Source organism: Oryx dammah, unplaced genomic scaffold (genome assembly GCF_014754425.2).
Source record: "Oryx dammah isolate SB20612 unplaced genomic scaffold, SCBI_Odam_1.1 HiC_scaffold_23, whole genome shotgun sequence".
NCBI classification, from domain to species: Eukaryota; Metazoa; Chordata; class Mammalia; order Artiodactyla; family Bovidae; genus Oryx; species Oryx dammah.
Window position 1 is genome coordinate 72,028,687 of NW_024070207.1, and position 23,430 is coordinate 72,052,116.

Genomic DNA, 23,430 nt, shown 5'->3' on the forward strand with positions numbered 1-23,430 from the left:
CTATTTATGAGGATGTAAAGTATAAAAAATATACCCCATGTGACATCTTTGTGCCATAACTATATAACTACTCTGAGTATTGTTATTAAGCTATTCTTCCCTGGTGGCTCAGCTGGTAAAGAATATTTCTGCAAAGAAGAAGACCCAGGTTCGATCCCTGGATTGGGAAGATCCCCTGGAGAATGAAATGGCAACCCACTCCAGTATTCTTGCCTAGAGAATCCCATGGACAGAAGTGCATGGTGGGCTACAGTCCACGGAGTTGCAAAGAGCTGGACATGAGTGAGCGACTAACACTTTATATTTTTTATACAAACAAATAAGTTCACTTAAGATTAAATTTCTCACAAGCATAGGTCAATCTATTCTTCATAAAAGATGTAAAATAAAGCTGCCTGTGCCAAACCAGAAGGAAAACTTAAGTCAACTAAAAGATATTCAGGACATAAAGACAGCCAGAGCTGGCTCACAGTCAGGAATAGTTTTGAGAGATAGGAGTCCACAGCTGAATTTTCTGAGTTCTAATCTCCTAAAGCCACCAGTAGGTTGGTCCTCAAAGTACTGATGGAGACAGACTGCAAAAGTTATCATACAAGCTTTCATGCTGATTAGAAATGCATGATGCTAGAGAAAATAGGCTGCATACAAGTCACAGGCTTCCTTTACTGAGCAAGTACATCAGCAGCTTATGGCAGTATCCTGGCTCATACACCTACAAGAACCTGACTCATCGCTAAAATTCCAGCCTACAGATTAATTCAGCTCTTCAGTTCTGAAACTGAAACATAAACCAACCCTTTCAATATCTCAATCTTCTCATTTATAATGCAGGGGAAAATTAATTTTATACATTTGCAAAGTCTTCTCCCTTAAACCACTTTAAAGATGTGACCTCTTCATTCCCCATTTTCTTTGCAACACATAACTCTAAAGAAATATCCACTAATACTCCAGAATATAAAAAATATACTTATTTATATAGCTAATACACTTCTTTATGTGTTTTAATTACTAGCTGTGTCTGTTCTCAGTTTTTAACAATCCACGCTCTCAGGAGTTACAAGTGTTTCAGCTACTTAACTCTACATATATGAAAAGTAACACTGAAGTATTTTTTAATTTTTTTTAATATCCTTTTATTGTAACCTTTTATTTTGTATTGGTGTACAGCCAATTAGCAATATTGTGATAGCTTCAGGTGAACACTGAAGGGACCCAGTCATACATATACATGTATCCATTCTCCCCCAAACTTCCCTCCCATCCAGGCTGCCAGGTAACATTGAGCAGAGCTCCACAGCACTGAAGTATTTTTGATGAAAGATAGAGGCAGAGTTGGCAAACCACTGTTACCACCACCAAAAAAGGATAAAAATACCCAGATATCTATACTTATACCAGAAATTCTTGAATGGGGTGGTAATGAGAGATCCATGAACCCCCTGAAACTGCAAACAGAATTTTGTATGTAACATGTATTTTTTTGAGTAGAAGATCCACGCTTTTCCATCAGATTCTCAAAGGGGTCCATAACCACCTCCATAAAGCTAAAAATTGTGCTCTATATTTTGCAGTAATCAGGTGCTTACTAAAAGTAGGACGATCAGCTTTAGGTTTCACAGCTAAGGAAGAAAAGAGTCATCCAGTGAAAAGACATAGACAACAAGGCCTCTGTGGGAATAATAAAGATGCTGGGGCTATTGTGGGGGAGAAGAGAGTAAATAGAAACTGAGTTTCAATTTCCCAGTCCCTAAAGAATTCCTATACAGAAAATCAGAATTTAGCAAGAATAATTTCCAGAATGAAACAAAAATGGATATGAAAGATAAGGCTGTCTATGAATTACCACTGTGTCTTACAAGAGAACAAGTGACCCATTTGCAAAAAAGAAATGTTTTTGTTTGTAAAAAAGAAAAGTTTTGGTTTTCTCCTCTCTCCTTATTTAGTAAATCATGGCAAAGCAGCTGTGAATGTAAAAAAATATATTTATATTTATACTTTGCCTCATTCATAAGGACTGGCAGTGGCCTACAGAATCATATGTAATTCAAATTCAAATGTCCCTAAATAGTGATAATTCCAGTGACAGCTTTGGAAAGTTGATACTTTACTAAAATCAAAGAAAATTCCTTTTGTCATTTCTAAGTTAATTTCGCTCTTTAGTAATGTCAGGAGAAGAAAGCTACAAGCTTTGTAGTTCTAGTAGTGAGATAGCAAACAAGTATTACTGCTATCTAAAAGGTTTCAGAGGAAAAAAAATCATTAAAATTAAAAAATAAAATCTCAGTAGCAGTAGAAAGCTTTAAAAAAATCAGTGCCAGATTTAATATATATATAAACATTCACATATTTTTTATTGAGGCATAGTTGATTTATATCAGTTTCAAGTTACAACATAGTAATTCAAAATTTTTATACATTATATTCCCTTTAGTTATAAAATACTGGCTAATATTCCCTGTGCTATACAATACATCCTTGTACCTTTTTTATACATAGTAGAAGCCACAGTATTTTTTAAATTGAAGTATAGTTGAGTTACAACATTGTGATAGTTTTAGGTATACAGCAAGTGATTCATTTATTTATATACATTCTTTTTCAGGTTCTTTTTCATTATTGGTTTTTATAAGATATTGAATATATTAATAGTTCCTGATATTTAGCTATTTTACATATAGTAATGTATATCTATTAATTTCAAACACCTAATTTATCCCTTCTTACACCTTTCCCCTTTGGTAATTGTAAGTTTGTTTTCTAATGTTTTATTTGTTTATTGACTGTGCTGAGTCTTTGCTGCTGCAAGAGGCTTTCTCTATTCATGGTGCATGGGCTTCTCATTGTGGTACGTTCTTTATTGCAGAGCACAGGGTCCAGAGCATGCAGCCTTGGTAGTTGTGGTGCACAGGGTTAGTTGCTCCATGGCATGTAGGATCTTCCTGGACCAGGGATTGAACTCGTGTGCTCTGCATTGGCAGGCTGATTCTTAACCACTGGGATACCAGGGAAGCCCTGTAAGTTTGTTTTCTATGTCTGTGAGTCTATTTCTATTTTGTAAATAAGTTCTTTTGTATCACTTTAGATTTCACATATAAGTAGTATGATATGATTTTTTTTATGGTTGAGTGATATTCCATTGTGCGTGTGTGTGTAAATTCTTTTTTTATTCATTCATCTGTTGATGGACATTTAGGTTGCTTCCGTATCTTGGCTGTTGTAAACAGTGCTACTATAAACACTGGGGTGCATATATCTTTTTGAATTAGAGTTTTCATCTTTTCCAGACAAATGCCTAGGAGTACAACTGCTGGATCATATGTAACTCTATTCTTATTTCTTTTTTCTTTTTTAAAAAAAATTTTTATTGGAGTATAGCTGCTTTACAGTGTTGTGTTAGTTTCTGCTGTACAACAAAATGAATCAGCTATATGTATACATATATGTCCTCTTTTTTGGATTTCCTTCCCATTTAAGGTCACCACTGAACATTGAGTAGAATTTCCTGTGCTATACAGGTTCTCATTAATTATTTTGTACATAGTATCAATACTGTATATATGTCAATCCCAATCTCCCAATTCATCCCACCTTGCCCTTCCCTCCATTCCCCTCTGGTATCCATATGTTTGTTCTCTAAGTCTGTGTTTCTATTTCTGCTTTGCAAACCAGTTTATTTTTAGTTTTTAAGGAATCTCCATACTGTTATCCATAATCAGCAGCCACAGCAGTTTTAAAAGCAAAGTAGAAATTCAATTTTTTTCTGAAGCATTCATAATGCTATACAGTTCATTCTTTTGCCTTTTTGAGTCATAGAGAAACAGAATTTACTTAAAAAATATCACATACTTGGATGAATGAAAAATTGTCCACAACAATGTCAAGTGAAAATTGTACAACCAAATATATGCTTTCATTTGTAAAAAAAAAAGAAAAAAGAAAAAAGAAAAAAATATGGTATGTATAAAAAAGGCCTAGATGCTTCACACCAGACCCAACAGTACTCTGGAGAACAGGATGGGGAAAGGGGAAGGACAGGGAGATTTTTCCTTTTCACTTTATACAATTGTATATGGTTTGATTTTTTTTTTAATGCGCATGTAACTTTTTACCATGGAAAATTTCAGTTTAAGTTATATACTTGAATTTTACAGACATAATTTGGCGAAGACTTTAAAACACTGAAAATCCCAAAGGTGGAGAGGTTCTAGGGAAACAGACATTCTCCTTCACTGTCATTTTTATTATAAACAGGCACAACCCTTTTAGAACACAATTTTAGAACATCTATCAAAATTTCCTACAAATGTACAAAGATATCAATTATGATACAAATATACATGCTATGGAATACATTAAAAAGAATGATAGAGATTTCTATGTACCAACAATAAGATAGGATCAGTAAAGATGTTAATTCTCTCTAAATTGATCTACAGGTTTAACTCAATTCCTATTAAAATTCCAGCAAGACTTTTTTTGTAGACATAGACAAAATACTTCTAAAATTTATGTGGAAAGGGAGAAGACTAAGAATACAATTTATAAAAAGAATAAAGTGAGAGGAATCACTCTACCTGATGATAACATTTACAGTAGCTTAGCTACAGTAATCACGGCAGTGTGCAGAGGGATAGGTCAGTGGAACAAAATAAACCCAGAAACAGACCCATGCATTTAGCTGATTTTTCACAAAGGTGCTCAGAGCAATTTACTGAAGTAAGAATAGTCTTCTCAACAAACAGTAATGGAACAGTAGAACATCCATTGGCAAAAAGAAAACGAACCTCAATCTAAATCTCATATTGTATATAAATTCAAAATGGATCATGGATTTAAATGTACAACACTAAAACTATAAACTTTTAGAAAAGAAAATATAAGAGGGCTTCCCTGGTGGCTCAGAGGTAAAGAATCCACCTGCCAAAGCAGGAGACACGGGTTTGATCCCCAATCTGGGAAGATCCCACATGCTGCAGAGCAGCTAAGCCCGTGTACCGCAACTACTGAGCCTGTGCTCTCAAGTCTGGGAACCCCAACTACAGAGCCCATGTGCTGCAACTACTGGAGCCCAGGAGCCCCAGAGCCTTTTCTGCAACAAGAGAAGCCACCGCAACGAGAAGCCTGCGCACTGCAACTATAGAGCTGCCCCCACTAGCCACAACCAGAGAAAAGCCTGCACAGCAACGAAGACCTAGCAGAGCCAGGAATAAATAAGTAAATAAATAATAATAATTTTTTTAAAAAGAAAATATAAGAGAAAACCTTTGTGATCCTGGGTAAAGCAACAACTCCTTAAGAGACGTACCAGGAGCACAATGCAAAAAGAAAAAACTGATAAATTGGATTTTATCAAAATTAAGCATTTCTGTTCTTCCAAAAATACTGTCCAAAGACTGAAAAGATACAGATACAGACTAGAAAAACTCTTTGTAAATCATATATCTAATAAAGGAAGTGTACCTAGAATACATAAAGAAACCTTAAAACTCATTAATCATAAGAAAACAATGCAATTAAAACTGGGGCAGGACTTCTCTCGTAGCTCAGTGGTAAAGAATCCATCTGTCAATGCAGGAGACATGTGTTTGATCCCAAGTCCCAGAAGATCCCATATGCCATGGAGCAACTAAGCCAATACACCATAACTACTGAGCCCACGTGCTGAAACTACAGAAGCCCACACACTCCAGAGCCTGTGCTCCACAACAAGAGAAGCCACCACAATGACAAGCTTGCACACCACAACTAGACAGTGGCCCCCACTCGCCATAACTGGAGAAAAGCCCGAGCAGCAACAAAGACCCAGTACAGCCAAAAAAAAAAAAACACACACACACACACACCTGGGGCAAAGAAACAGACACTTCACCAAAGAAAATACATGGGTGGTAAATATGCACATGAAAGATATTTAACATCAATAGCCATTACGGGAATGCAAAGTAAAAACACAATGAGAAAGATTAACAGATACAATTTATTTAAATAGTGGTAATACTAAATACTGCAGAGAAACTGTATGATTCGTTCATTGCTGGAAGAAATGCAAAATGGTATAGGCATTCTGGAAAAGACTATAGCAGTTTCTCACAAAACTACACATATATCTACCATCTCATTCTTGGGCATTTATCTCAGAGAAAGGAAAATTTACATTCATACAAAATCTTGTACATGAATGTTCATACCAGCTTTATTCACAATGGCAAAATACTGGAGAACTGAGTATCTTTCAATGACTGAATGGCTGAACAAACTTCTGGTACGATGAACACTACTCAACAACTTAAAACATGAACTACTGACACATACAATAATCTGAATGGATCTAGAGAATTATGCTTAGTGAAAAAAAGGTCAATCTCAAAAATATTGTACTATTCTTTATATAAGATGCTCAAGTATCAAAAGTATAGAGATGGAAAACAGCTAGGTGGTTGCCAGGGAACAAGGAGAAAGGTGCGTGCACGTGGAGGGACAGGAATACAAAGAGGTATCATCAGGGAGTTCTTTTGTGATGAGAGACCAGTTCTAAACCTTGACTGCAGTGGTTAGGTGATGGCATAAAACTGCATAAAAAATACACATGCACAGATGAATACAGATTTTTTTCAAGGTGCAAACTGAATAAGGTCTGTAATCTAGTTAATGATAATGCATCAATTTCCTGATTTTGATATTGAACCACAGCTATCTAAGATGTTGGCACTGGAGGAAGGTATATAAAGGGTATACAGGTCTCTATAGACTATTTTTGTAATTTCTTGAGTCTAGAATTATTTCAAAATAGAAGCTTAAAAAAAGAGGATCAGGATATATTCATGAACAAAGAGAGCAAATTACAGAATAATTATCTATAAAAATGTCCATTGTTGCCAAAAGAAAAAAAGACAAAAGTTAAAAACTGTGTAATTATTTACCATGTTTTGAGTCAAGTACAGAAAACAGTATAAAAGGATATACACCAAACTGTTACCTCTAGGGAATAAAACCATAGAAATAGGAATGTGCAGGTAGGAAGAAGCTTTTCTCTTCTTTTTCAGGAGAAGGAAAGATTTATTACTTGCAGCAAGTAAGAACACTGGGGATCTTTCCCAAAGCAGTGTCTCCAGAAGTTTTAATATTTAATTCTATTTCTGTATCATTTGACCTTTTTTATAAGAAGTATGAATTATTAAAGAGGTTTGTTGTTTAGTCGCTCAGTCATTCCAGCTCTTCATGACCCCATGGACCATCCACCAGGCTCCTCTGTCCATGGGATTTTCCAGACAAGAATACTGGAGTGGGTTGCCATTTCCCTCTCCAATTAAAGAGGTCTATTTGACAAAAATGCAAATGATAGGTTAGAAAGAGATAAGTCTAGAAGTCTAGGCTGGGATATTGGCCAGGTGACTATTTATTGTAATAATTTAGGCAAAATATAATGAGGGTTTTAGTGATATGCTGGAAGTCAGGGATTTATTCAACAGGAAGAATCAAAAATAACTCTGAGGTTTCCAGCTGCTACTCAGTGATGCTCAGTTCAGTTCAGTTCAGTCGCTCAGTCGTGTCTGACTCTTTGCGACCCCATGGACTGCAGCACGCCAGGCTTCCCGTGATCACCAACTCCTGGAGTTCACCCAAACTCACGTCCATCGAGTCGGTGATGCCATCCAGCCATTTCATCCTCTGTCGTCCCCTTCTCCTCCTGCCCCCAATCCCTCCCAGTATCAGAGTCTTTTCCAATGAGTCAACTCTTCGCATGAGGTGGCCAAAGTATTGGAGTTTCAGCTTTAGCATCAGTCCTTCCAATGAACACCCAGGACTGATCTCCTTTAGGATGGACTGGTTGGATCTCCTTGTAGTCCAAGGGACTCTCAAGAGTCTTCTCCAACACCACAGTTCAAAAGCATCAATTCTTCGGTGGTCAGCTTTCTTTATAGTCCAACTCTCCCATCCATACATGACCACTGGAAAAACCATAGCCTTGACTAGAGGGACCTTTGTTGGCAAAGTAATCTCTCTGCTTTTTAATATGCTGTCTAGGTTGGTCATAACTTTACTTCCAAAGAGCAAGGGTCTTTTAATTTCATGGCTGCAGTCACCATCTGCAGTGATTTTGGAGTCCAGGAAAATAAAGTCAGCCAATGTTTCCACTGTTTCTCCATCTATTTCCCATGAAGTGATGGGACCAGATGCCATGACCTTAGTTTTCTGAATGTTGAGCTTTAAGCCAACTTTTTCACTCTCCTCTTTCACTTTCATCAAGAGGCTTTTGAGTTCCTCTTCACTTTCTGCCATAAGGGTGGTGTCATCTGCATATCTGAGGTTATTGATATTTCTCCAGGCATGATGCTAGTAACTCATTAAATCCAGACTGGAAACAGTAAAGGAGTGAGTCAAGTAAAGGACAGAGGGAGAAAGTTGGAATAGAGAAGGATAGTAGAATATTCAGTTTGAAGCATGTTTCAAGTTCCACTGGGACATCCAAGAGGAAATGTTCAGCAGGTGGTTGGGATATATATAGATCTTTGCCCAGAATAGAGTTGAGAGTCATCAGAAAGAGGTGGTGGTTAAACTTGTAGTAACAGGCAGAATAACATTCAGTAAAGGAGACTGAAAAGTAATGGTCTAAGAGGTAAGAGCAAAGTAAGAGCTGAAAGTTGTCATGAAGCCAGTCATACTATAATTTCAAGGAAGAAATGCTCAATGATGTCAAAGAGTGGGGTGAGGTAAAGATAAGGACTGGAAAGTGCCCACTATACCTGGCAATTATGTGATCCTGTTCACTTGGTATGCTTGGCAGGGTAGAAACTAGATTAAAGCTGAGTTAGACATGAATGGCAGGTAAAGAATAGGAGAGACACATTACATGTTAATTAAAAAAGAAAAAAAAAATTCTGATCCATGCTACAACATGGATGGTTGAACCTTGGAAGCATTATGCAGTGAAATAAAAGCCAGATACAAAAGGACAAATATTCTATTTATTGTATGAGTCTACTCATATGAGGTACCTAGAAGAGGCAAATTCACTGAAAGAAAGTAGAATAGAGTTTACCAAGAACTCGGGGAATGGGAGAATGGAGATACTGAGTTTCTGTTTGGGATAAAGAAATGGTTCTGGGAACCGATAGTGGTGATGGTTGCACAACATTATGAATGTACTTAATGCCAGCGAATTGTAAATTTAAAAACGGTTGAAAAGGTAAATTTTTATGTCATGTATATTTTACCACAATAAAAACAAAAAATCAGCTATGAAAAGAATGGATGACAGCAAGGGGCTGAAGCAATATCAAAAGAGATTTTATTCTCTTTAATGATGTGAGACTTAACCTCTATGTAGGAATACTTATACCTTGGCCCCAATCTAAGGAAAGTTGTGGACAGAAAAAAAGAACCTTAATATTTATTAATGGCCAAACTTACAGACTTAGAAACTAGTATACAAAAATACTTTAAGCATTATATTAACCCGTTAACAATACTATTCTTCAAACTGATTGAAACCTTGAGATTTAATAACCACTTTGCAGGAGGGGAGCACATGTACAATAGTAGCAAAACTTTTAAATTAGCCAGGAATAAACTCAACAACAAAAAAAGTAGATGCTCAATAGCAATAAAAACTATAAAATATATAGAAATAAACAAAAGATGCCTAGAAATTATACAACATAACCTAAAAGTCTTTATTGACAAAGGTAAAAGAACATGTGAATAAATGAAGAAACATGAGCTTCTAGATGGAGAAACATATTACAAAGATATATATTCTCTTCAAATTAATCCATAAATTAAAATAAGATTTCAAAATTATCTATCTGTCACTGACAAGTTAGAATTTAACAAAATGATCCTAGAGTTTATTTAGGCTAATTGGGGAAAGATAGTCACATCAGAGGAATTTAAAATTATAAAGTCTGAATGATAATCAGAGACACTATCTGGTGATAATAGTGCAGATTAGATAAACAAATAAATAAAACAGAAAGCTCCAAAATAGGTTAAAGAATATATAAGAATCTACTACATGATAAAGGTAGCATTTTGTACTAATGTACAAATGGACAGACCATTCCGTAAGTACAACTTGGACACTTTGGCTAATTCTTTGGAAGAGAAATTAAGTTAGATATTTACCTTATATCTTAGATTCTATTTTTAAAAATCAGTAAATGTTTAAATACTATACATATTAGAAGAAAATATAGTTGGTTATCTCAGAGTAGGGAAGGTCTTTTAAACAATTATACAGAAATCTAAACAGCCAAGACTGATAAATATAACTACATAAAAATGAAATTTCTATGTCAGAAAATACAATAAACCTAAAGACCTTCTTGGGCACAATAGAGTAACTGCTATTGAATTAGTCTTCCCACTGTAACCAGAAAACTGCAAAAAAACAAATGAAATAACTGTTTCTGACCAGGAAGTATAGGACTGTCATTTTTGAGAGAAAGGAAATAAAGGAAGTGAGCCCTACAATTGTCCTTGGCTTTCTGCTGAATCCAAGAAAAGCACAGCAGTCTGACTAAGCCATAGAAACAGATACTGGAGTTTGAGGAGACTAGAACAGTTAGAAATTGCAGGACAGAACTGGAGAGGCAGGAACTCCAAAGACAATCTAAGATCTGCAGAAAAGCTCTTAAATCTTTGGCTGAATGCTAAGCTGCACGTGTGTATATGATGAGCTCCACAAGAGTCCTATAGACAGAACTATAGAGATCACACAGGGTTGGGAGTTACTCAAACAAAAGTGTAGAAAAAAACTTCCCTGGAGATTTTTGGGGTAAATTTATTGTTTTATCTAATCTAGATTGTAGGGTCCTGCTGAGCATTCTAAAACTTCAGGCACTGAGATTTTATGATATGTGATCTACTTATCATAGGTAAGATGGTTTCTTATTAATTTTTTCCACTGGAGGAGGAACTTGTTAGGAAATTCTTTGGGAAAAGGGGTTTCATCACGAATAGTTTGGCATCATCTATTGGTACAGACTATGTGGGCATGTGTGAGTGCTCAGTCATGTCCAACTCTCTGCAACCCCATTGACTGTAGTCCGCCAGGCTCCTCTGTCCATGGGATTCTCCAGGCAAGGATATTGGAGTGGGTTGCCATGCCTTCCTCCAGGGGATCTTCCCGACCCAAGGATCAAACTTGTGTCTCCTGTTTCCTGCATTGGCAGGTGGATTCTTTACCACTGAGCCACCTGGGAAGCCCACAGACTATGCAGTTTATCTTAAATTTAATCAAACATTAAGTATTAAGGCCTCTGCCAACTACTTTACGGTTTTGCTAAGACTGGTATAAAGTTTGGGTTGTGTTTTTCAGACAGGATTTCTTTATCTGTATCATTCTCACTGACATGGAATGTTATGTGACTTTTAAGACTATTGTGAATAGTTCCAATCCCAAGTTTTGGGTTTCTCTGATTATTAATGTCCCTTCAAATGTAATCTGAACATGAACAGAGGCTCTGCGATTGCTTCAGCACCTATGTGGTAGCTGAACAGACCCCCTAGAGGTTTGAACACTAGTGTGCAGTCTATCACCACCACCTCTAGTACAAGACCTGAGTCCTCCAACATGTACTGCATACTTGTAGGTGAAGTATTACTTATCTTTCACTTGTTGCCTGATGATCCTAACCTTAGTGCTAAGCATTCTAGCTATGTACAACTTAGCTCATATGTTATATACATGATAATGAAAGTATGTAAAATGCTATAGAAATATGCCATATGCAATGTGATATGTGTGAAGAATTTGAAAGGAAAGGGTCAAAATAATGTTAACCAGAGATACCATTCTACTAACTTTGCTAGAAAATTTTTTGAAATCAAAATGTTAAAGCAGGGAATAGATTCCACATGGACTTTATTACTATTAATTAGAAATAGAGGCAGGTTCATATCTGGCCAAACCAACACAGTTTTAAATAAAAGTATTATTTTGTATATAGTACCTAATGGTAGGAAACATCTCATACGTGCCTTCAACTCCATAATGGATATCCTTTTAGCACACAAAAAAGATCACATTTCTTATCTCATGACACCACTACCCCTTTCTGCCCTATTCAGAGGTTTCTTATACTCTCACCCACTGGTTAAGGATGAGGGGAAGACACCCTTCTAGGCTGTCTACTGCTGCTACCAAATTATTATTTACTTCCCCTTGGGGAAAAAAAAATTCCTCCTACTTTGAGGCTCGTTCTCTACCATGCCAGAGGTTGAAAACGAGTTGCCTTGGAGCTAGATTTGGCCGGCAGATAGATGTTTTTATTTGGCTTTCAGAGTTAAAAATTTTTTCTAAACTATTTGCAAACATGTAAAAATGGGAAATGTCACAGGTACACAAAATCCGTATTTTTAGCTTTTCCTGAGAAATTAAGATACCAAGTGACATAGATACTCATTTCCTTAGGAAACAATCAGATGCAGTAAAGTACAAGCTTCTTTAGATGGAATATACATACTCTTCCAGTTTACCACAATCCACACTTGGCCCACTGCAACTCATTTACATTACTAGCCTGGCCCCTATAGGCCACTTGAGTTTGAGATCTCTGCTCTTCACCTTTACTCACCATCATTAACCAACTCACATTCACCAAGGACTTACACACCTGGCACAATCTTCTTGGCTCCAAATCCCTCTCCACTATGATGGGTTACTCTAATGTTCATATGTACCACCTATCCAAAATCCTTGTAAATCTTCATGCCAATGGTTTGCACCTCCATTCCAGCCAAACATATCCATGGCTATATCTAGAATGCTGTCTTTACTGCTAACTGTTAAGCAGATTTTACTGCTTAACCTCTGAATGTTTCAATTCCAATATCCTACATTTCCTTATCACAGCCTTGTATCTGTCCAGTCTCTTCATTCTCTCTTTCATCCAAAGGAAACTTGCATCCCCATTAAATCCTGTCTCTATCAGACCTCTCCTAACTTTAGTTCAAAAACTAAGGCAATGTACAGCAGTATACCAAAGTAAGCTATAGGACTGTTGTTATTTATCTTTCTTCATCAGGAGGTGGGGGTGGGGGGATTTAAAATAACTTGGTAAGAAATTTGAAACATGTTAAACTATACACAGATTTTCTCTAATACAAAATTTGTATTAATTCAAACCTTTATCTACATTTCTCTTCAAATTCTCTCTCCCACCACCTCACTCATTCTTAGCAAAAGACCGTTTGCTATTTTGCAGAGAAAATGAGATGCTACTGGGCAGAAACATTCTCAATGTTTATATTCCCATTCTCACAGGGATCTTATCTCATATTTTTTATTTTCTTCTCTTTCATCTATACAAAGATCCCCTCTATCCAACTGACTTGTCCCTTCTAACACACTGATTACAGTCTTCCTTCTTCCCTTCTTAGGCAAATTTCAGCCTCCACTTTTTAAATTCTCATTCACTCATATCCTCTGTAGTCTGGCTTTTGATTCTACCACTGCACTGAACTAGCTCTTCTAATGACCATTCTCTTTGGTATTTTCTGTAGTACTTGATCTGTTGGCCATTTTCCTATTCTCTAGGTTCTAGAGCATTACTCTCTTCTGGTTTTCCTTTTTTTCATCCTAGTCACTCCCCAGTATTCTCCACCCTATCCCTTAAATGCTGGTTTGGTATCTGTCAAATATATTCTCATCCTACATTCTCTCTTAACAGTGGTTCTTAACCTTTTTGGGTCACATATAACTTTGATAATCTGATAAAACTATGGTCTTTCTACCCAGAAAGACATACAAGTGTATTTCAGCTACAGCATCAGGGGGTTCAAGGAATGTACCTGACTCCCTATAACTCATCCACTTATATTTTTATATGCTGATGATTTGAAAAAATATCCATATATACAAACAGTACAGACTACTCTTCTGAGCTCTGGACCTCTATTATCTACTCAAAGTCTTTACTTGGATATCCTACCTCAATACAAGACAGTCCAAATTGAACTCTACCACTTTTCCTCCAAAACTACTCCTCCTTTATTTCCTATTATAGTCAGCCCTCTGTATCCATGGGTTCCACAATGATGGAATCACTGGGCAAAAACATTTGTGAATAAAATTTCAGAAAGTTCCAAATTGCAAAACTTGATTTTTCTGCACATTGGAAACTATTTACATTGTATTTATAACTATTTACATAGCATTTACATTGTATAGGTATTGTAAGTAATCTAGAGATGATTTAAAGTATATGGGAGAATTGTGACAGTTAGATGCAGATACTATGCCATTTTATAAGTGACTTGAGCATCTACAGATTTTGGTATCCCTGGGAGTCTGGACATCGAGGGATGACTATATTAGTCAATGATACCACCAGTTTGCCCAAGTCAGAATTCTGAATGTCATCTGACTTATCCACCCTTCCAAAAACCAGATTTTTTAAATTAACAAAAGTACTTCATTCTCAATTTAAAAAATTCAAACACCTAAGTACAAAAAAGCATAAAGTGAAGATTATCCTCCACCTCTCCCTTTAGTAATTCTGCCTTATGACAACAACTGAACTAAATAGTGATTGAGCCCTTTAGATGGGCTCTTCAGTTCATCATTACTACTGAGCCCATTTCACTCATTTATGTTACCTCTCTGGCCTCCATAGGATCTAAATTTACAAATCCTTCTGTATATACTGTTGAGTGATCTAGTTTTCATCAATACATATCTTGGATATATTTGGGTAGCAGCATATACAAGATACAGCTTTATTTGTTAGCTAATCTACCATTCTGATGGCTAAACAGTATTCCATCATATAGATGTACCACAGTTTAACTATTAATAATTTCTTATTGTTGGATATTTTAGAATGCTGTTTTCTTAATTACAAAGTTGCAGTTACAAACATATGTACATTTGCACATATGCCTTTGCAAACTTGTATGGAATATTCCTTTGAGATGAACTTGCTTAGTCAAAGGGAATACACATTTATTGTCCTCTAAAAAGTTTGTACCAATTCGTTTTCACCAAGAGAACAGGAGTACTTGGCATCATTTTTAATTCTCCCTGTCCTTTACCTTGGAGAAGGCAATGGCAACCTACTCCAGTACTCTTGCCTGGAAAATCCCATGGATGGAGGAGCCTAGTAGAGTGCACTCTATGGGGTCAAGAAGAGTTGGACACGACTGAGCGACTTCACTTTCACTTTTCACTTTCATGCATTGGAGAAGGAAATGGCAACCCACTCCAGTGTTCTTGCCTGGAGAATCCCAGGGACGGGGGAGCCTGGTGGGCTGCCGTCTACGGGGTCACACACGACTGAAGTGACTTAGCAGCAGTCCTTTACCTATACCCTCAATTTCCAACCATTTATGAAGGTTATCAATTCTATTTCCTCAATATCTCTACCATCTGTCCCCATCTTTCCATTTTTATTGCTTCGTAACTTAGTTCAAGCTCTCAGTGCTTTAACTTGGATGGTTGCCAATAGTTTCTTTATTGGTGATTTGTCCCTTTAAAGGCTTAGTGAGACATACTCGGCACCTTTCATGATCTGGCCTCACCTAACTTCACTGGAAGGACTGATGCTAAAGCTGAAACTCCAATACTTTGGCCACCTCATGCAAAGAGTTGACTCAATGGAAAAGACTCTGATGCTGGGAGGGATTGGGGGCAGGAGGAGAAGGGGACGACAGAGGATGAGATGGCTGGATGGCATCACTGACTCAATGGACGTGAGTCTAAGTGAACTCCGGGAGTTGGTGATGGACAGAGAGGCCTGGTGTGCTGCAATTCATGGGGTCGCAAAGAGTTGGACACGACTGAGCGACTGAACTGAACTGAACTTTAAAAATACCTTTATTAACACCAAAACTAGCTCCCACTCTGCACCATACCCAAACTCAACATTTTGCACTTCCCTGTCCAAGGTGCTCTCATCTTTCTAGCATTTGCACTCTCTATCTGGAACTTCTTCCCTACCTTTCTCCACTTGACTATCTGCTCAGCACAGCAGGTGCTCAATAAAGAATTAGCTGCAATAATCATCATCCTTTAAATTTTAGCTCAAAAACTATCTCCTCTCAAAAGAGTTTCCTGCTTTCCATACCAGTAGAAAACTTGGAAAACTACAAAAGATGAACATGAAGATAATCCTAACCTTACATCTCAGAAATAACCACTATTATCATCACTTTTTTTTAATGTATGTATCTTTTCATAAAAAGCATAACTGAGATGAAATTAAAGTGATGTGTTTTACTTTTCTCACTTAACATTCTAAATACTTTTGTCATTAGTTTTTTAGAATAAGCTTTCAATCTTTACACAATAATCTATCATGCAGGTGGCACCTAACTAGTCATTCCCTTTACATTAACCATTCAAGTTATTTCTCATTAATATAAATGACATTATTGTAAATAGCTTTTTCTGTATCTCTGATTAGGACAGATTATCTTACTACATGCTAAGCACTTACATTCATTATTTCCTGTAATCCTCACTGTAGTCCTCTGAGAAGGGTATTATTATTTCCCCCATTTTACAGATGAGAAAGCAGAGTCTAAGTTGCTTGTCCAAAGTCATACTGCTATGAAGTGGGGGGAGGGGGAGGGCAATATTCAAATTCAAATCTACCTGACTATAAGATCTGTTCACTTAACTATTTTTAAGTCTCAGTGCTGTCAAAGAGCTTTCTAGAAATGTCTCATAATTTTATACTGCATATGTAAGAGTACCTACCTCACTAGCATTTTGAATACTTCCATTAAAAAAGAAACCAATCTCATCTAATAGGCAAAAAAAAGATAGTTTATCTGCTTCAATTTTCATTTCTTTGATTACCAGATACAACTGAATATTTATTCATTTTTATTTTGCATTTAATTTTTGTCTTGTGATTTGTCTACTGCCCTCTGCTCATTCCAATTAGCATCTTCTGGGTTTTTCTTCTTATTGCCTTACCTAAGCTCCTCATAAACCTGCCCTCTATCTTAAGGCAGCTATCCTCAGGCCAAGCATCATCTCTGTAACATTCCTGCTTGCTTATTACTTGTTATATTCATTTTAAGACACCTGTGAGGCTGCTAACTTCTATTAGCAGAATTTGGGCTGATTAGCTTTTGGTATTTTCAGGAAACAATAATGGAAAGATAAATGACCTGTGTTTCCACTTTACAATCAGCAATAAGAAGGTACAAAGGACAAAGCAGATTTTTTTAACCCAACCTAGATGGAATAAACTAGAAGGCTCATCTCCTACCACTTCTCTTAATGAAATATATAGGTTCTAGCCAAGTTCAGTTCCCTGAACTTGCCCTGTTCTTTCATTCCTCCATGATATTCTATCCTCTATACCCATAATACCCATTTTCTTATTTGTCTTTTCGGTTATCCCCTCCTTCACCTCCTCCTCCTAATTCTCTGTCCCTTCTGATGAACTTAACAGCCACACTACTTGGGCTGCTGAATACTGTAGGAGAAAAGTCATATAGACATGCAGATTTTTAGTTGAGACCTCAGTATGCTAGGCAATGCTCTTAAATTCCCTTAGCTCCCTCTTCTTTTTTGCTTCACAAGCTACATGGGATTGTCATTTTGCTGCTTAATTCTTTCAGTGTTCTTCCATTTAGGATAAAGTAAAGGAAATCAGTTCTGAATATTCATTGGAAGGACTGATGCTGAAGCTGAAGATCCAATGCTTTAGCATCTGATGCCAAGAAGCTGACTCACTGGAAAAGACCCTGATGCTGGGCAAGACTGAAGGCAGGAGGAGAAGGGGACAAGAGATGGTGAGATGGCATCACCGACTCAATGGACATGAGTTTGAGAAGCTCTGCGAGTTGGTGATGGACAGGGAAGCCTGGCGTGCTGCAGTCCATGGGGTCGCAAATAGTCAGACATGACTGAGTGACTGAACTGAAAAACTCTTAAGTATGATATATGGCATACACTAGGTCCTCTTATGATTTGACATCTACTTTTCTACACATAACCATTAATTCACTACATTTAACTCTACACTTAATTGCAACCCCAATAACTCATTTCTTAAACTCAAGATGTAATTTCAGGCTTCTGTGCCTTCACATATTGCTCTTCTCTCTGCCTATAATGCTGTCTCCTCCAAATCCTTTGCTCAGTAAACTCCACTGATCCTTTAGAACTCAGCTTAAGAAAATTCTATTATAGGAAGCCGCCTCTCATCCACTCTGATTAAGATATTTTGTTTCTGTTTTACTTTGGCACTCTATGCATGCATCTAGCATTACAATAAGTTCTGTGATTTTTCTTTTGTTTTCCCAAGTAAACTATAACCAATCTGGGGGCAGAGAACATATCTAATTTGATTTTGTATTTGTAATATCTATCACTGCCAGCACATACTAAGTGCTCAATAGATGTTTATTTAACAAGGGAGCTGTTCAAAACTGAACTTTATTAACTTGTTTACAAAGCCTTCCTAACCCCTAGGTGAAGGTGCTCCTTCCCCTCCTCTAGGGTACTTTGTACATCCTTCTAATATAACCCCTGATAAGCTGCATTTTAACTGTTTCTCTTCATTGACTGGACTGTGAATTACATGAGGACAGTGATGTCTTTCCCATCAGTAGTTGGGAGTAGCTAGCACAGAATCTGACACATATCATTCAATCAGTTCATATACTGAGCAGGAATTCCATGCTCTAAGGAAGCACACCATGGTCTATGTTATGTTAACACATTTCCCTAAGTTCCATCAAAGGGCCTGGGGAATAGGTAAGCTTTCACAACTCATGGAAAGTAGTGATGGCCCAAAGTGACATCCATATGATTTTTATTCTCATTTCATTTGTCTGTGCTTTTTAAGTTTAGAAAATAAATGTACATTGCTTTGTCATCATTAAACATTATTAGCAAACTTTACAGAACACACTAAAATATGTCTTTTTTTAAAAATGCAGAGTTAAGTCACTTGATTGATTGCTGACTATCACAGCTCAAGCCTGCTTTATGCACTTAACTTTTAATAATGCTAACTAATGTTGGGTGGATATACTGATGGAAAGAGAAAAAAAGTAGAAATACTCACCATTGTATTTAACACTGTTGGCCAGAATAAGGTTGACATCGTCTAGAAAGCTCTCCCGACTCTGATATTTGTGCTTGGAGATATTCTGTGATTAAAAGAAATCAAGGGACTCAGATACACATATCAAGTTACTTGCTTCCAAAAAGATATTTTAGACCAAATCACTCACTTTACGTATGGTCTCTAAATCCATTGGACTGACAATTACTTTGTAATAATCTGGAACAAACTTCTTATTAACTGGGTGATGAAACGGCCAAGACTAGTGAAAAAAAAAGCATGAGAAATTAAATGGAAACCATTCTTTATACCAGAGCTTCTCAACCTTCACTGGGTCATAATAGTAAGACCTTGACAAAAGCTATGGACCCTTTTCCCAGAAAGACACATTATCATACAAAACTTTGCATATAATTTAAGGGGTTCATGGATTCTTTTAAGGGTTTATGTGCCCTGACAGGGTAAGGACCCCTGCTCTATATTCACAATTAAAATCTCGCATCCCCTAGTCCCATTGCAGAGGGTTCACAGCATTACTGCATACACAACATATGCCTATAACACAAAAGGAAACTCAGTTCAGAATTCCCTAAGGAAGATCATTATAACAAAATGATATAGAAACCCAACATGGTAGCCTGTCATAAAGTTGCAAAAGGGAAAAACTGAAACAGAAGACAACAAATGCTGGGTAATTATCAAACTCTCGTTTGTTAAGAAGCACCTCTAAATCCAAAGCCTCCCATATTACCTGGCATCCTAATTTCTCTCCCAAGCTACTCAGAAGCATTAAATACTGAATGTCAACAACAGGAATAAAGAACCTCTCTATATCACAGATTCCTGGCATCTTTGGTTTCAATGATAATGCACTCATACAGCAAAAAGGTTTCTTTTTAAAATTATATACCAGTTTGAAAAAAATTACATACCAGTTTGAATTGACAAACACCACACTCCAGACTCCCCAGTGATACACACACATGCAGACACTCTTTTGTCCTTTCCTTTCCTTTGTACTATCTTCACAATATTCAACATACAGACCACTTACATCTGGAACTGCCATCATTTTCTGGGTGACAATGTTGTCCAGAATAAAAGAAAATGCCACTTGGTCATCATCATCCAGCAAGGGGTTGATTGCTTTCTCTAAACGAGCCAATTTATCTTCTTTCTGACATGAAACAAAGCAAAGGAAACATAAAGGCTTCCCTGAGGTATAATCATCATAGAGTATTAAGGACAATTAATATTTCTCTTGTCCCAAAAAGTCTAACTTTGAATTATAAACTCATCTGTTCCAGACAAAAATTCAGCTAAGAAATAATACTCCAGTCAAAGGATCAAAAGAGATGTGTCAACCATTCTTATAGGTATTCTATCTTCTATTCTTGTAGATATCAAAAATATACACCCTTGGGCAACAACAGCTTAGTTCCCACAACAAAAACATCTTCACCAAATTAAGTTTTAATATCACACTCTTTTTGCTGTAAAACTATCACTGAAAACACTGAACACATTATTGCTGATTAGTAACTTTTATGTAAGGGAATCTAACCCAATAAATTCATTTTAGACTGACTATACTATGAAAAAGTCTGTTATCAATTGCTCCATGTCTTAACCCACTAAAACTCAAATCTTCTTAAAAATTATCATGGGCTTCTCCTGTTGTAGAGCACGGGCTCTAGAGCTTGGGCTCAGCAGCTGTGGTACACGGGCTTAGTTGCCTTGTGGCATGTGGAATCTTCCCCCACTAGGGATCAAACCTGTGTCCCCTGCATTGACAGTTGGATTCTTAACCACTGGACCACCAGGGAAGACCATGTCTTTTGTTTAAGTTTTTTTTCTTTTTTAGCCTTTCTAAGTGGGTATGAAGTATTAACTGGTTTAAATTTTTATTTCCACAGAAATCAACCAAACTTATAATCTTTTCATGTTTATTGGCCATTTGGCAATCTTCTTTTATGAAATTTCTACTTCAATATTAATATCATCACATTTATATTTTTTAGGCCTGTACAGCTGCCATATTTTGTTGTTGTTAAGAAGATAAAATACAGATTATCTTTTAAAAATTAAAATTTATCCCTGCCAAAACAGTCTCTTAGCTTCAGCTGGCTTTCCAGGAAGTCAATTTCCTTAGCCCTTTCTAAAGTGTTATGTGGATTTTAGATTTTAATCCTAGCTCTACTATTTAACAGCCACGATGCCCAAGACAAGTTAGTTTCTCCTATGGACCTCAGTTTTTCCATCAACAAAAGGGACGGAATTAGACTATATGATTTCTAAGGTTCCCTCCAGACTCTAATGTACGAAAGACCTGCTTCTCCCTCATTTCTCTAATCTTCTGTTACATTCCCTACTTCCTCAATTCTGGTACCTGCCAGCTACAAATTCTACTGCCTTCCTCTCATTTTAAGTGTCTTACCTCTTTAAGTTTTTCATCACAGAGATCCAGCATTGATTGAGAGATCTGGGTCAGTGAGTGCTTTGGCCCTAGATTACAGAGAAACAAACAGGAAGAGATGAGACCACGGACACAGGAAGCAAGAGTACCAACACCTCTCCAGACTTGCACCAACCTGGCTGCTGAGTCAGAGAGATGTATCAGTCTTACCTCCATTTTTCAGTGCCTAACACATACCAGATGCATAATATGGATGAATAAACTAATTTTAATTCTCTCCCTTAGTTGTGTATATCCACACACAGCAGTACTACCTTTGATACTGCTGCCTTTAATACCTTGAAAATAATACTATGGCTAGGGAAATGACAATTTATTTAAGGATGACTAAAGAGATCATCTTTAGCATTCAAAATTTGTGACTGCAATTTTCGTTTGCAGAACTCATGGTTTGTGATGTCCACCCAGCAATCAAAAGCCTTTGTCAGAAAACAATCTCCATCCTAGCTCAGACTACTACTTTAGTTTCCCTGAAGTCCCTAACAAGAGTTTCACAAAATCCTCCAACTATCACCTACATTCCCTGCTTATGGCTACCCTAGTTTAAGCTCATCATAGGGATAGTCAAAACATTTTCTTCTAAACAGTAATTCTGACTATTTCCTTGCAATATCCTTTGTTTATCTTCCTGTTAATTCTTTCAAAGTAAGTGCTCCCCAGAGCCTAAACCTCAGCTCTATTCTCAACTACTTATTAATTAATTAGCCAGCATTTATTTGTTCATTCAGAAATTTTTTTTACAATGTAACTTGCTTTATTTTTTTTAATTTAAATTTATTTTAATTGGAGGCTAATTACTTTACAATATTGTATTGGTTTTGCCATATAACTGTGATATGTTCAATGATGAGATTAAAGGGAAAATAAGACACAAGTCCTACCTTAGAGAATTCTTGGTTTAGTCAAAGAAAATGACATGAAAATAAATTGCTATATGACAAGGTATAAGTGCCTGAAGTATCTATGAGTGAAATGATATGATATCTGGAAATATAAATAATGAACAAGACTGGCCATATGCTGGTAAGTGCTGAACTGAGTGAATAGGTGTACTGAAGTTTATTTACTTTCTCTCTACTTCTGTATATGCCTAACAATTTCCATAATAAAAGTTTTTAAAAAGTGAGTATAAGTGCAAATAGAGGAATATACTGATTACTATGAACTGTGGAGGGTTTGCAACAGTTTCAAAACAATTAAATCTGAGTACCAGGAAGGAACAGGAAAGGCTTGTTGTGACTGACACTTGAGCAGTGTCACTAATGAAGAGAAGTCCACCAGGTAGATAGTATTGTAGAAAAACATTCCAGAGGGAGGAAGAAGTGTGCAAAAACATTTAAGTAAGCAAATTCATGGAAACATGAAGTAACACATTTCACAACAGGAATCACAAGTAGTTTTGTACAACTGGAATACAGGTATGTGTGAGGAAGAAAAACTGGAAATGGAACTTGGAAAGGCTGGATGGGACATATTACAATGGTCTCATAGGAGATACAAAGGCACTGAAGATTTTAGGCTAGAGAGTAATTTTTCAAACTTGTATATCAGAAAAAAATACCGTCAACAGTATGAAGAATTAAGGCAAGCAGCAGAGAGAAAGTCTGGAAGCAACTGCAAGAGGTCAAAGAAGAGATGACAAGGGCTTCAACTAAGACAGTAGCAATGGAGACCAAAAGGAAGGGAATTTGTTCTAGCAAAATTTAGAAGGTACAATTTATGGAACTTAGTGATCTATTAGTGCAGGAGAGGGAGAGTGAATCAACAATGAGTAATATTTCTAGGTCGTATAACTGGAAGGATAGTAATACCACTGATGGTGGTACTATTACTATTACCATCATTTGGGTATAAGGAAGAAAGAAGATTGAGCTAGAGGGGGATGTAAGGAGAAAATCATTTCCAAATTTTTACTAACAT

General features: G+C 36.7%; 1 protein-coding gene across 9 annotated transcripts in view; it reads right to left on the bottom strand.

Annotated features, from left to right (window-relative positions):
* Positions 1 to 23,430, bottom strand: part of TAF1 (TATA-box binding protein associated factor 1) — a 70,263-nt gene that overhangs the window by 13,914 nt on the left and 32,919 nt on the right. For all 9 annotated transcript variants that reach the window (XR_005725403.1, XR_005725402.1, XM_040265714.1 and 6 more), the window contains 4 exons: positions 21,472 to 21,539; positions 20,089 to 20,211; positions 19,204 to 19,296; positions 19,035 to 19,119 (listed from right to left, as the gene is read on the bottom strand). Coding sequence is in view for 7 of the 9 variants with exons in the window: in XM_040265714.1 (XP_040121648.1) it covers positions 19,035 to 19,119; positions 19,204 to 19,296; positions 20,089 to 20,211; positions 21,472 to 21,539 (369 nt within the window). In the remaining 2 variants the exon portion in view is untranslated. The remainder of the gene's footprint in view (positions 1 to 19,034; positions 19,120 to 19,203; positions 19,297 to 20,088; positions 20,212 to 21,471; positions 21,540 to 23,430) is intronic.